The 14,827-nt window shown below is 41.7% G+C and overlaps 1 protein-coding gene across 6 annotated transcripts in view; it reads left to right on the forward strand.

Annotated features, from left to right (window-relative positions):
* Positions 1 to 14,827, forward strand: part of atp11c (ATPase phospholipid transporting 11C (ATP11C blood group)) — a 44,684-nt gene that overhangs the window by 5,470 nt on the left and 24,387 nt on the right. For all 6 annotated transcript variants that reach the window (XR_003933424.1, XM_030114775.1, XM_030114798.1 and 3 more), the window contains exons 2-3: positions 12,106 to 12,225; positions 13,672 to 13,761. Coding sequence is in view for 5 of the 6 variants with exons in the window: in XM_030114775.1 (XP_029970635.1) it covers positions 12,106 to 12,225; positions 13,672 to 13,761 (210 nt within the window). In the remaining variant the exon portion in view is untranslated. The remainder of the gene's footprint in view (positions 1 to 12,105; positions 12,226 to 13,671; positions 13,762 to 14,827) is intronic.

Here is a 14,827-nt window from a genome sequence, read left to right on the forward strand (position 1 = left end):
TGCGTGGCTCCGTGCCAGACATGGTGTTGTCCGTGAAGACCATTGTAGTGTTGTTCAATATGGTTAAGCTACAGCAGCCCACACTCGCCGTAGAAAAAGGCAGCTGGATCAAGCACCTTCCTCTAAGTAGCTGAATCTGGTTATTTGTCGCACACATACGCATGCAAACAGAGTACAGAGAGCCTGTGTACTTGGCTGGAAAAACCATACTCCATTTAAGGCTACGCTACTTTAAATTCTCTTTAATTATAGATTAAAGTGTGACGAGGCTGGAGCTCCAGATGCACTCCCTTTTACCAGCCCTCTCAAAACACAGTGTCGCGCTTTGCTGCAAGAGAACTCCAGAAAATAATGCACTTTTGTCATTCTCAGCAGCACTTACTGAACTCATTTTTCCAGACCAAAGCAGCTGCAGAGGCAAAGTTCGTACTCCACAAGGAAGAGTAACATGATCTTCAAATCAGATCTTCTGTAAATGAATGTTCAAGACTGTTTACGCAGTTAAAAAATAACTTGGCGATTGAATATAAAATATGCTTGGTTTGCATGCTCAAGCTGCATTTATGCTCTTTGTGGGGTCTATTTGAGGTTATTTTTAGAGGAACAGCTTGTCTATGTCTGACTGACCTATGTCAGCATTTTACGTCTTTCTTGAACATTTCCTGTGAAACCACAGTCAGTTATTGTGAACGATGCCCTTTTTTTTTCTCTCATTCTCACTTCTCTTCTTGAACAATAACCATGTTCAGAGGTTTCCACTGAAAGGGTTTTATGGTTTCTGTGTTTTAGGCAGATTACGATCAATTCTTTCACTCTTCCTTTTAGTGGAAACTGTTGAGCTCATCTCCACCTGTTACCCGCTTTCAAAAAGTCCAATATTTCTTCAGATGTTGGAAGTTTAAAATGTTTCTCAAAAGCCCGCGTTGCAGCAGTAGTTGGCACGAAAGCTGTCTGTGGCTTTTTGAAGCAACCAAATGATTGAGGAAGTGGCTCCCAGTGCGGGGTGTAGATGAGTTTCCCCTCCTCCCCATTGTCAAGGGACACGGCGTAATGTAGGCCAGTACCAGCCCATGGTACAGTACGCTCTGTGTCTGCTACAGCTGCAGGGATGCTCGGAGAACAATGAGCCTTTGCCTATCCACAACAGCTCCTTAGGATCAGCCCTCAGTTCAAGTTGGACCATAATTACTCTGTGGTGCTATTCATCACTGTGTGCTGACAGAGGACAGAGGAGAGAGTAGCTTTTAATATGGGGTCGTCATACTTTGTCATAGGCCAAGTGTTGGTGAACCTGTAATGGAGGTAACTCATGTTGCAGTATCCTTATGGAGTATTGTCTCTGCTTTACTGATGCTAACTCTCTCTTATTATTATTATTTTTTTTACCTGTTGATATCTACCCCAGTCGGTTCAACTATCAAAATGCTCTTGTATTTTTGAACTGTTTGGTGACTTTAGTACAGCATGAGGCGACTGAACTTCAGATTGAGTTTCTTCTGTTTGAAATGAATTGATCATATTGTAATTGAGGAGGGCAGAGCAATGCAGTGTTTTCCTAGTTGACTCTATTTGTTGTGTGTGGATCAATCACCGGCCGGAGTTATTTTTACAAATTTTTATTTATACTTGTTTTTAAAACCATGGATCTTTTTTTGGCAATTTTTAGCTTTTTTTTTTTGGGGGTCGCTAAACCTTACAGACTCTCTTCCTACAGTCCAGACATTATATAATACGTTTGATTGTGATTGTGGTGTAGTGTAGTTGCTTGGATTCTCTTGGTTCGAGTCTAGGTTACAGGGGGGCCTTTTGGTTGTGGAGATTGCATGTTTTCCCTGTGCATGTTTAGGTCTTTTCTGGGTGCTCCACTTTCCTCCCAGTGTCCAAAATTGTGCACCGTAACAAGGTGACTATCTGTGGTCGCAACCTGCCTTGTTTGGATAAAGCGGTGTAGAAGTCCTGTTATCGGCCAAGGTAATGAAGATAGCATTTTACGGTCTTTATTTTATGAGTCCATTTTGTCTGATTGATATTGAGAGTTTCTCTTTCTGTATGAATAAATAACAATGTAAAATATTTCACAAATTAAGCTCAGAAGCTGTCGCTGATACCTGAAGATGTAAATGACAGAAAGCTATTATATGATTCTGGTTGAATACAGTAGCTGTGGTTATACTTCTGAAGTCAAAAAGATTTTTAATTATGCTTATTTATTGCAGAGGGCCTTTGTACTGAAATTAGACAAATTAGTCCAAGTGAGGGAGCTTAATTAAGAACACGTTTGCTGCACAGGAGAATGCAAGAAAGAGGTGAGCACTTGGCGAAGCCATTGTAGTGACACTCCTCTCGTTTTGGTTTGACAGTAATGTGTCTTTGTGCTATATTTTCCTCAAAAGGTTTCGCAGCCTCTGTAAATTCAGCCACAGCAATGAGTACTTGGATGTGTAATCACACCTGAGAGAGTCACAATTAGTGAGACAGAGTGGGCATGGTGGAATAGGACAAGCAAGAGAGGGAATGAAGGAGAGGTTGGTGCCAGATAGAGCACTGCAGCGACGAAGAGCTCTGACGCCACACAGACGTCTTCCTCCCAAACATTCATCACTCAGCTGGATTCAATCTAACATAGTAGCAACTTTGAGCTCCTGCAAGCTCGTCTTTTCTGTTGTCATTAACACAGGATTAAAAAAAAAAGTGTGTATTAAAGGTGTGTTTTCACAGTGCGGAATGAACAAGAAAAGCCACTGCTGAAAGTGTGTTCAGTGTTTTGTTGTTCAGCTCGAGCAGCTTGTTTAGCAACAGCAGTCAAGCGTTCAGAACAGGTTCTGAGTGGGTTTGATAGTATCTCATAGTCTGGTGCACAATTGTAGTTGTAATTCAAACACACACGTGAGCATGCGGGGCGAGAAAAGACGTTCTGTACTGCAGACGCTGCTGCGGTAATGATTGACGGTCAACTTCAGATCAGTGCACAGTACGGAAAACCATGCAAGTGAGGACACGACTGCAAGGAGTGTCTGGAGGAGTCACGGGAGAAAAAAGTCTTAAAAACATTGAACTCCAGCTCGTAAAAGCTGCATGTAAACATCTTTGCTTGTTTATTGTAACTGCAATTAAAAATTCATTAAACTTCTGCTTACTGTACTGTTTCGGATATTCCCAACAACAGACGTCACCAGTTCTTTTTTTGAGCTTATTGCTGTGTACAATTATTAAGAAAGGACACAGTAGGGAAGGTCATTAAAAGGGCTACTATACTTATTTAACAAAGTAGTTAATTTTGGTTATAAAAAGTACCATTGCGGTGTTGTTGGCCAAGGGGAATTCGTCGTTTCTTAAGTGGGGGCCTCCATCTGCCCAGAGCTCCTGTGTCATGCACACCCACACAAACAGCGCAACAGCTAAACATATGCTATGGATCAGAGAACGCCGCAGGGAAATTAATATTGTGTACACCCGATAATGTGACCAAAATTTTTTAAAATCTGTTTTAAAGTCGAGATTAAAACAAACAAACAAAAAAACCCTCCACTGCTGCTGTGTGAAGAAAACGCTGCTGGTCCAAAACACCATTTTTGTTGACATTTTTGAGAAAACATTGTGTTATTGTTTGTTTCGTTACATTTTAGGATAAAAATCCACAATTCGTTTCCTTTGATTACTTTATTGAATTCTATACATCACAATTTGATTGATTGCAAGAATTCTTGCTATTGTTTGAAATGAAGCATTGAAATAAGTTGGTTGTAGTCAGGATGTCAGCTCCTCTCGCTGTGCTTTTATTGATTCTAATTATTTGAAATCAGTTTATTGAATAATTTTTAAAACTTTAATTGAATGTGGTTTATTTTGTGTACGTTACATCTGAACCGACCATGTCGCCCACTCCCAGGCTTATATTACTTAATGCCATTCATCTTATTGCAAATACACCTAAATTCCAACAGCCTCTTAATGACAGGTAGGATAGGATGTAGTTAAAGCTGATGTTTAATGTTATTGATGGACTGAGTGGCTTACAGAGCACACAATTCTTCCAGCTTAACTACACGAGAAACCAAACGGCACGGAGCGTGTTTCATTTTGGCTGAGAGAATTACATGGAGTCAATTCTCAGGTCAGACGGGAACATGGACTCAACAATGAATCTGTCATTGTAGATGTAGTACAGTTTGTTCGAGGTACACGTGCAGGATATAAAGAAGTACAAGCATTGGTCCCCGGTGCTCTCTCTTCTTTGTACAGCTCCCTCACACCTCATTAAATGTGTTTAAGTAGATTTTGTGGGTGCATTTTTTTGAAGCTTAATAGCACAGCCCCTGCATTATGCGCTGGTGGAGCTTAGTGTTTTTCCTCCCGCGTACCAGAAGTTGCAAAACTCACAAAAACGGGGTGTTCAGAACAAAGCTAGACCTCCTGTGTTCTTTCAGACTTACTTTTTCAATTTAATTCAGCACTTTTTGTAAGAAAAAGTTGAGGCATCGATTTTGTTTGACCACAGAATCTATTTGTGTCAGGTTAAATAATACTCACTGTAGCACTGTCACACTTGCTGTGACAAGCTTTTTTCTTTCTTCTCCCCCCTGCTCATGGTGTCATCTCGATGCCTCTTCTGGAGATATAGTACACATGTTGGCTGCTGGAGCCGCACTTCACTTAATCCTCAACACGCAGCTTAACAACTGAAGGAGCAAACATCAAAACACACTTTACTGTCCCGCGCAGTCCTGAGAGCCAGAACCAGCCGTGGTATGTGTGACTGACTTTCAGACCATAAATGGGAACATGTTTATATCAATGAAGACATGCCATGTCAAAGAAAACTGGATTTGTTGTCATATTCTTGTCAGATTTACATTTGACTGGAAGGTTATGCATTTCCATTTGCTTGAACTTTGCCCCAGAAAAATCTGACTCTACTGGAGAAATTCGTTTAGAGGTCTGAGAAGATGGCTTTATTCCCTAGAAACAGTTCCAGATCAAAAGGAAGTGTTGTCAGATGGTCTAGAAAATTCCAGGGTGGGGCTGGCAGAGCTGTGGTGTTGTGTTTTGTGATGCATAATTCAGTCCCAACAGCAAACATGTTGTCCTGCTTGTGGTTTTGTGTTAATTACAATGATTCAGCAATGGCAAAATCCTGAGACGCTGGTTAACTCACCAACCCCACATGGATTAACACTGAACTGCCCACCGGAAAGAGAAATGAAGACTTCCTGTTGAATGAGCTTTGATCATGAATGTTGAGACTGAAAGTCCGGGCTCACATCATATTTCAGTTTCTAACCTGCTGAGTTTGGGTTGCGAAACCTCCCTTAGTCTAATGAGCAATGCATATTGACTTTATGAACGCATAGATGAAGTAATATGTGTGCCTTGTTTAGTGAATGCTTCATAGAGAGGAGCGTAAATCAGATCAGTGCTTTCATGAAAATTCAAAACGATTTGTGGTCTGTTACCATGTGATGTGAAAAACCCCCCATGTATGTATTACTAGTTGTTGAAACATGAGGCTTCGCCCTGCTTCTGACTTGGTTTTGATCTTCTGATAACGGAAACACTTTTTACAAGGCTGACTCAGTTTCTAATCTGAGATGTTTATCACCTTTACGTACATTTATAGAGGAGTTGTGATCTAGTTCATTTCTACAATGCAGATTACAGAACCAGAAATCTGGGACACAAGGCCAAAAACATTAAAAAAAAAAATTAAATATGATGTGAAGAGTTTGGCAGAGACTCTGCCGTCAGTTATCGCCCAAAGTTACTGTTGTGATGGATTATAGCACAGCAAACAGGCCTTGTAATTTTCTGGTTACTCATTGCGTTTGTTCAGCTAACAGCATGCAGATTGTGACAAAACAGTGGAGTCACTGAATAGTGAGATGGTGTGACAGGACGCAGTGTCATCAGACCAAAGTCATCATTGGGAGTTTGGCAGGAGCTGAATGCAGTCTTACATCTCTCTGCTCTCAGTGGAGCACCTTCCTCTCCTGTCTCTGCCTCTGCTCCCTTTACAATATGTGCATAATTTAATTTATAGAATCGTTTAATGCAAACTTTCCGCCCCACTCAATTCTCTAATGCACCATTTATTTTTTCTGGGCAATTACATACCAGCTTAATTCATCGCTGGATGTTGTATTTATTGATCTCTATTCATGTTTTGTGGCTTTTTTTTTTTTGTCCAGGATAAATCTACTGTTAGATATTGACATACTTCCACTTGACTCTCTGCTTTACTTACTAACATCGTTGGCGTCGAATGGCTTTGTTTGACCTTTTTGACAATGAGGAAAAGAAAATGCAATCAATTTTATTATTTTTTTCTCCTACATTAGCATTTCTTTTGTGGCCTTTACATCACTGCTTTGAAACTGAGCATTGCAATCACGTAACCGCTCAGAAATGAAATAAGCCCCTCCGCCTGACCCTTATTATATTTAATTGTCACTCCACAACTAAATCAATGGCCATTCAATAGTTCTTTTCTTATCTCTCCGACCCAGGGCATGGGCTACTTTCTGGCTGCAGACAAAGTAATTTTTCTCATTTTCAGCATGGGCTGTGTGTGTGTGTTTTGTTGCCAGCATTAAGAGGCCACTGTAATCGTACAGTGGTCCAGGTTTGAGGTTTGATGATGCAGGATGTCGCACAGGTTTTGTGGAGTGAAGATGAGTGCTCATGAAAATGAGCGATCGTCTTATTAGCTTCTCAACTCGGACGCGTATTTATTGCTCGGCTCTTGTGCACGTTCGTCTTTTACGACTTGGGCACAAGCGCTGGTGGGAGCCAGACAGCTCACACGGTTGCCCGTCTGACCTGAAGTACCAGCCGCAGCCCTTCACTTGTACCTTGTACTTTGTCTCAAGGCTAATTTGGTTTGCAGATAATGTCTTCAGTTGCTTTTTTTTTTTTTTTTTTTTGTTTTGTCTGTGCAAACTTTTGCACATTATCATCCCTCTGGCTCTGCATCATTACTCAATGTATTATTAATTATTCACAGCTTTGTCAGCAGTACAAGCTATACGGAGGAAGGGCGACTTGTAGAAACGTTGTATCTGATTCAAATAAACAAACAAATGTAGACCACGGGAGTGCACTTGGCTCGCTGCTCCCGGGGGCTGGTTGTTGTTTGATATAGGAAAAACCTGGCGTTGCCTCTGTCCTTGGATCTTGTTGTGCTTCCTTTCTCTCACTCTTCTCTTCCTCCCACTCTTTCTCCCATCGTTCTCTGGCAGCCAGGTCTTTGCGGTCCTGCAGGAGTGTCGGTGTCTGCAGAGCGTGCGGGGAACGGTACGGTTGACATCCATGCCGAGACGCGAACATGACTGCCCATGTGTAAAGCAGCATTACGCAAGATTTCCGAGCTCGGTTTTCTCATGTAGAGTAGACAAAAGATGGGAAACAATTCAGTACGAACGCTAATAATTTGGCCTTTGTTTTTGTGTTGCTTGACCACTAATGAGAAACAAATGACTGCGCAGGCTGGAGTTATGTAGGCAATGCTCTTGTCCCCACATGCATAAATTAAGCTTCTGAGGGTTTGAGGCTATTCTTTGATCTAACCTCTTGTCAGAAACAGACTTTGGGCAGCCTGCGCTCCAGGTGGCCTCAATTCACATGCTCCCTGGCATTTTTCCAGGATCAGATGTTCATGGTAATGTGTCCCCCGAATCCACATGTTGCTGTCCTTCATATTAAATGAACCAGATCCCCTGTCAGTAGAACTTGAACAAACTACTGATACAGCATTTGCTGACTGACTTTCAGTTGGGCACATAAAATTGCTGCAGTTTGGAGCTATGACCCAAGAGTAATGTTTTATGGGTTCGATGCGTGTGTGTGTGATATGTGTGTGTCATGATAGGGATTTTTGGGAGCTTTAGGCCTTGTTTACACTGAAAACAATTTTTTTGAGAATGCCTTCTAAGATGGAAAATTCTGAAAATACTCCAGCTCCATGAAAACAGGGAAAGCACAGCTTTTCTGCTGCTGTAGTTGTGCTCCACGGTTGGAGTAAATAGTTCTTAACAACAACGACCAGTCCATATTCTCTCCCCTTCACTTGATGATTTAAAAATTGAAAATCACCTGATGCAGTAATCCAACTTCATCATCTATCCACATTAATATCAGTGTATTGTCATCGTCAGTGTTTATAGTATACAATTTTCTGCGTGTGTGTGTGGTTTCATTGCAAAAACAATACATGGCAGTGCTTCTTATAAACAGCAAGGTACGTTTGCCCAACAGTGCGCAAAGTAACACACACTTTCCTTTTGGTAGTTATTTTGGTAATCTGGTCTTTCAAGACTTCTTCAGCCTCCTCTAAGGCTTGGAAAGTTTGACTTATTCTGGAGTCGGAACACTGACCAGAATAAAATGCAAACACTCAGCATACCAATATCTCATTGTCATCTCACAGATCATCAGCTGTTTGCCGTCTTTTCCAAAACACATTACATTCCAAGATGGCTCCTTACTGTCACCAGTCCAAGGAAGGTCTGCATAACAGTCACACATCATTAGTATTGTTGTTGTTGGCGCCGCAACCAGTCTTGTCTTGGCATTTGGCACCGGTTGTCCTGCATTTTTTCTTCTTTACTTTTGTCAGTCATCAGACAAAATGCAAAGTAGATGGACCGATTGATGTGAGCATTGCATTCGATCAATAATCAATTCCTCGAAGTAGAATTCGGAGAAACCTTGGAAGGTTGTTGTTCCAAACTTAATCACTTCCAGGACTACTTTGATTTTTCACTAAAGGTGGTTCTTAATGTCTCTGGCTGTGAGTCTTCTGTCCTCTGTTGAAGAGAGAACCTTGCTCTACTTTTGCTGTGAAGTTTTGAAGCTGCTGCATTTATTACTGATAGGTTGTCTGTCACTGATAGGTTGTCTGTCATGTTGATGATTGGTGAAGATAAATCGATGAAGATCACAGTTGAAAATGGTTTATTAACGCAATATAAGTGACTTTGGATAAAGTGTGATTGTTGGTGCCAGATGGACTTCTCTGAGTTTTTCACAAATTGTTGATGTACTCGGATTTGCACGCATCAGCACTCCCGGAGGCATATGAACAGCAGCAGAGGACCACACCTGGTGCCTCTCCAGTCACAGGAAAGGGAAGTGAACACTCGGCTAAGGCCAGTATTTGCATGCCCTCTGCATCTAGCACACCACAATGCTTGAATAATCTGACTGATTTCCTGAACATGACAACAAGCTCATTGTTCTCAAATGATCTCCGCAGTCACCAGTTCCCAATCCAGTTGAGCAACATCAGTATGGTTTAACAGGAGACCTAAATTATGAATGTGGAGCTGACAAATTTTCAGAAGCGACGACTACTTGACAGCATTCAGTGGATTTGTGGCCAGACGAGCTTATCATGTGAATAATTAAAGTGCTTCTCGTTCTATTAAGCAACTTTCCCATGTATTGGGTTAGCTGTTGGATTGCATAAAAAGGAAGAGAAGGATGAGGGGAAAGAGAGAATGTTAGTGAATAAAATACTTCTCAATTTGGTTTTTAAAAATTGCTGTGTCTAAATCAGTGAGGGTTTATTTCCCCATCAAGCCCTGAGCATATGTCTGAAAGTTCCTCAGGCAAGGAAGTAAACCATGAATTGCCACAGATGGTGTGTGAGCACCTTGCGTGGAAAAACAGTCATCATTGGTGTGTGATTATGTGCAAGTCTGCACAATATATTGTAGCATTAGCATGCCTAAGATGCATATTCCACTATTCAGGTGGAACTTTACTCTGTCTCCAAACCTGGTAGATGCGAGTGGCCGAGGCTCAGAGTTTCTGGAACTTGTAGTGATAAAACTACCGTTGATGAGCAAAGAAAATTTGGGCAAAGAAGAACTTGTGGCTAGCCCTGAAGTCACATCTGCCGTGGTTCTGGTGAAACATGAGTGTGCTGCAACACTCAGTGCAATTCATGGCCGTCCGGCACAATGCTCGGTTGTTCCACCGAGGACAATATGTCTGTTATTTACAGAAGCGTCTTCAAGTCGCGTAGAGACGATTGAGCCAGACAGGAAGTCGTCACACAAAAGGCATTGAGGATCTTTGCGTTTTCAAAATAAACCAGTGTGTGTTAAAAACAGATTGGAATTTCATTTCTTTATTTCACGCAGAGTTCAGATGCACAAAAGCACAAAAAGCAAAGCAAAATGACCAGAACAACAAACTGCTCCACTCCTGAATGCTGCTGGTGTGAACGGCAGATATACGTGATGGAAAGAACAAAAACGAAAGAGCCCAGTCACAGCTGGTGGGGGAAAAAAAAGTAGAAGGGACATTGCACCGTAAAGACATTAGCATCATCTACTTCCATGTTTCCTTCACAAACCTTGAACATCCAGTATTATTACACATAGCATGTTTATTTAATATTATCTAATGCCAACAGTGTGTGGATGGTCGAATGTGACTGAAGTGTGTTGAGATTTCTGAAGTGGAAGAATGAAATATATAATCAAATCTATCAGTTCAGTCAGTTTTTCAGTTTCACAATCAGGATCATTTCAACGTGATTACAGCAGCAGGACACTCACAATAACATGTCATCCTAACTGTTGGAGAACTCGATGTTTTCTTATAGAGGTCAGTTTTCTTAAATTTCACTTCCTTACTGGTTTTATGAATAGCAATGAAAGGAAAACACTCATGGAGGTAAAGCAGACTATTAATTCCTCCTCGAAAAGATCAACTTGTCTTTGTGATATCTTACAGGGATTTATTGACTGGTCAGCTGGTCGGCCCTTGATAGATGTCAAAATAGCTTTTATTCCTTAGATCTTCTCTCGGATAAGGAGCATCCAGGAGGAAACCACAGATGCGCCATGGAAGCAAACATGAGCATTGTTGCTCTGGATGATCGAATATGTTGGTTCAGTTCACACATTCTTGGAGCCTGTTGTATTTTTCCACACAAAGCCTTGGAATGTTTTTTGTTTGGAAACTTAGGGCGGAATCGAAATAACTGATGGATGATACAATATTTTGTTACATCTTAAGACACAGAGTGTGCTTGAATTCACAAATTTGCCATGCAGTGACATTAATTATGACACCGATGCACTAATCTGGGAAAACTGGATGGGTTCTGGCACATACTGGCCTTATTAAAGCGATTGGATGTCGGTGATCTACATAAATCATTTTTCTGAACCACTGTCATAAAATTGCAACAGTGCAGATGGATAACCTTTTACAGCACCTTGTAATCAAACATTTCATTATCTCAAAAGAATGCAGACGCATGCAGTGCATTTTATTTCACCACAGAAGAAAAAAACATGAGCTTTTGAATCTGTTTTTGTTTTTTTTGGTAGGTAGGTTTAAACAATTTGTTTCAGGAAGCTCCTGTAAAATTATGACACGCACCTGGTTTCTGCGGCTCGGCTCGCTGTCCAGCATGCCTCTGGCTCCTGACCTGCGTCCGGCAGTCTGAACGCTTTCTAATGTCGGGCAATGGTGTTAGTGAGTAGTAATATATACACATATCACAGTGCTTCAAATAAATAAATAAAAGCTCAACCCATAAATCTAACAGCAGTGTTTTTACTAATGGCTGCTCGTCTATATTTTATGTTTATCAGTGATGGATGGCCAACTGGGAGAAAATGAATTAAGTTATAGTCCCCGTACAATCACCATTCTGGCCCACTGACCCTTGTCATATTTCTTTTTTCCACCTCCTTCTTGAATTATTGGCTTGTGCACAATAGTTTTATAGTGGAGTGCTTTTCAGGTCTTTTTAATTTTCTGCTCCACAGTAGAAAATCTAATCTCCTCATTCTGTGAGAGGAATTTAAGGCCTCCCCAGACTGTACATTTTTTTTTATCGCCTGAACAAATCCTTTGTGATCATAGATTTGTACCCGATATAATAATGCCCCGTTTTTATCCCCCATTTGCTTCAAATGGTGGGTCAAATTTAGACTTTCCTTGAGTCATTCTTGTTTCTTTTATAATCCACACTTCAGCTTTAGTTAAATTTCTCCAGGCAAGTTTCGGTGCCTTATCTCTGTTTTGTGAAAAGAGGAGCCCGGAGTTACTAACGTGTCCTCCTTTCTGTGCCGTTTTCTCCTGCAGCTTGGCGGCGATGAGAGACGAGTTGACAGTCGGACTATCTACGTCGGTCATCGGTCGTGTCCTGCCAACGAGGCTTTCATCCCACCCAAGTTCTGTGATAACAGGATCGTGTCCTCCAAGGTAAGAAGCACACTCCCTCTAACCGTACACACAGATGAAATTCATATTCCTCTGTTCCTCGGCTCGACTGCATATTATGCTCCACCTGCCTGCAGGCATTTTTCTTTAGTTTTTTTTTTTTTTTTTTTTTTTTCAACACTTGGAATGCAAAGTGCACTCTTGAACAGTCCTGAGCTTCCCCGTGTCTTCCCTTCTCTGTTCCTCCTCCTCCCGCTGCCTCTCCACATACTTGTCTTAGCTCCCTACGGAAGGCGATTATTTGTCTGTCAGGGGAGCGCCGACTGTAGCGGTGAAATGCGTGGCTGCTGTTAACGTAGTAGAGGGGAGGGGGGGGGGTTTGGTTGTTTCTTACGGGGCCGTGATGGACTTCCCCCTCCACCGAGCCCTCGTTCCGTTGTCAAACGGCGAGCTCAGACAGCTGCCGGCTTGCTTCTGGTTATGAACGGCACGAGTGATGAGGAGAAGGAAGCGGAGTGAGAGTAAGATGGCCGTGGGATTTATGGTGGTGCAGAGAGGGTCCCGGCGAGGAAGGGCCGATCAATTGCCTCCTGCCAGCGTGTCAGGGTAAACAGTCTTTAATTACTCCAGCTGTAGTGTTTATGCTCCTCCATGCCTCCACTCTCCATCATCCTGTTGCTTTTGCACTCTGGAATGACCAATCTCCGCCTCTCCCTTCATGCTCCCGTTGCCACTGCACCACCACACTCAGCCGCCCCCGCCCTCGCCGCCGCCGCCTCCCCCCCTTTTCTCATTACTTTCACTCTCCTTTCTCTCCAGCAAAATGAGATGGGCCATTCTGCTGCCGCTGCATTTGAACGCTCCCCATGCAGACATTCCCCTTCATAAATGGCGCCCCATTGCTGCTTGTGTGCAGCCGCATGTTCGTATTTGTAGTTTTTTTCAACGCCCGCACAGTATTGTGTAGCACAAAGTTAACAGCGGGGCATTGTTGACCCGCCTCTCTCTGGGACATGAGGAGATAAAAGTATCGCTTCTGCCCCAACGGTATCGGCAGCAGCGGCCACTTAAGGAACAAAACACACCAACAGTCACCGACCCGGCGAAGTTCATCGGCTCTGCATTCCAGAATAGGGAAATTAAGCAGATAAATCGCTTAATCCAAAGCAATGGCATACCTCTGCTCCCCCAAGAGCCCCCTTTTCCAGTCAGCACACATAAGAGACCGGGAGCTATTGAAGTTTTATCCTGTTTTCCTTTCCGAGCTCAGAAATAATACACATATACAAGACTGTGAATATTGACAGCCTCTAATCCAACCCCTCCCTTGCTAAACCTTTTCATAACATCTCTAGATGTGTCTGAAAACGTCATCCCAGAGTGGGAGACTTAGAAAGCAAAGACCTTCATAAAGGATTCCACAAATCATAATACCCGTTTTATTTCTCTGTAAGTGAAACGCCTGTTTTTCTCTTTCCCTCCCCGCAGTATACAGTTTGGAACTTTCTACCAAAGAATCTCTTTGAACAGTTTAGAAGAATTGCCAATTTTTACTTCCTTATCATCTTCCTGGTGCAGGTAAGAACAACTCTTGTTACCCGTCCTTTGTCGTGTTTCCAGACATGTTGTCAGGTTTTTGTGTTTATGATTGTTTTCTGTTAAAAAAAAAAAAAAAGTCACGTTTTTGTAGATCGGTCTGAACCGGTGCGTGTGTGTGTGTGTGCGCACCAGCTTTATAATCTCTGTGATGTTCCCTGCCCACACTTCTCTGAAAATAGGTTTGAGAAAGTGTTTCCATTTGCATGTGTCTGTGGCAGGTGTGAGACGGTGACATGATGTGTGAACTGTGCATTTTTCTAATGTTTCTGTGTGAAACTGCCTCATTTTCTTCAGGGCTGAGAAACGTGACAGTATTAAAAAGTGGTCTGTAAGGGAAAAAAAAAAAAAGTCATTTCTTAAATAAAGGTGCACTAATTGCTGTTGCGCTATCTGACTGGTCATTGTCAGAAAACTGAGTTCATGAGAAATACAACCTTCTTCAAGGAGGTTATTGAAACAAGCCAATACAGAATAATGTAAAAGTACCTTGTATATGTTAAATAGGTCTGTATTTTACATTTAATCTCAGCTGTTTTAAATTCAGCCTTGTTGCTGTTGGGATATATGAATACCAAAGAATGGAGGAAATAGAACTGTGAACGCCACCTCAAGATTTTTTCTGATATTTGAAATGTTTTTTTTTTTTTTATTCTCATCAAATCGGACAGCAGTGCCAGAGTAACACAATATTGCTTGAATCTTCCAGAGCTATTTCACACACCCAGGATGAATCCAGGTTTTTTTTTTTCAGTTGTCTCTGATCATTTTCTCGATGACTTAATTTCTCGAATGTAGAGCTGCATGTCTTCACTTTGTGCTGTTATCCTGCCATTGACCAGGCTAAAAAGACAGAGTTTGAAACTAAATCAAACTCATCACAATGAGGATTAAATAAAAGTTTAACCCAGATGGAAACCCAAAATTATGCTCTTGTGTATTTTCTTTGCAGCTTTTAAACGTCAATCTACCTTATTATTTTATTTGTTTTGCTAATTTGTGTAATTTAATACTATTTCTCATTCTCTGATGAGGTTTTCTGTGGCCC

Source organism: Salarias fasciatus, chromosome 2, assembly GCF_902148845.1.
Source record: "Salarias fasciatus chromosome 2, fSalaFa1.1, whole genome shotgun sequence".
Classification (NCBI taxonomy): Eukaryota; Metazoa; Chordata; class Actinopteri; order Blenniiformes; family Blenniidae; genus Salarias; species Salarias fasciatus.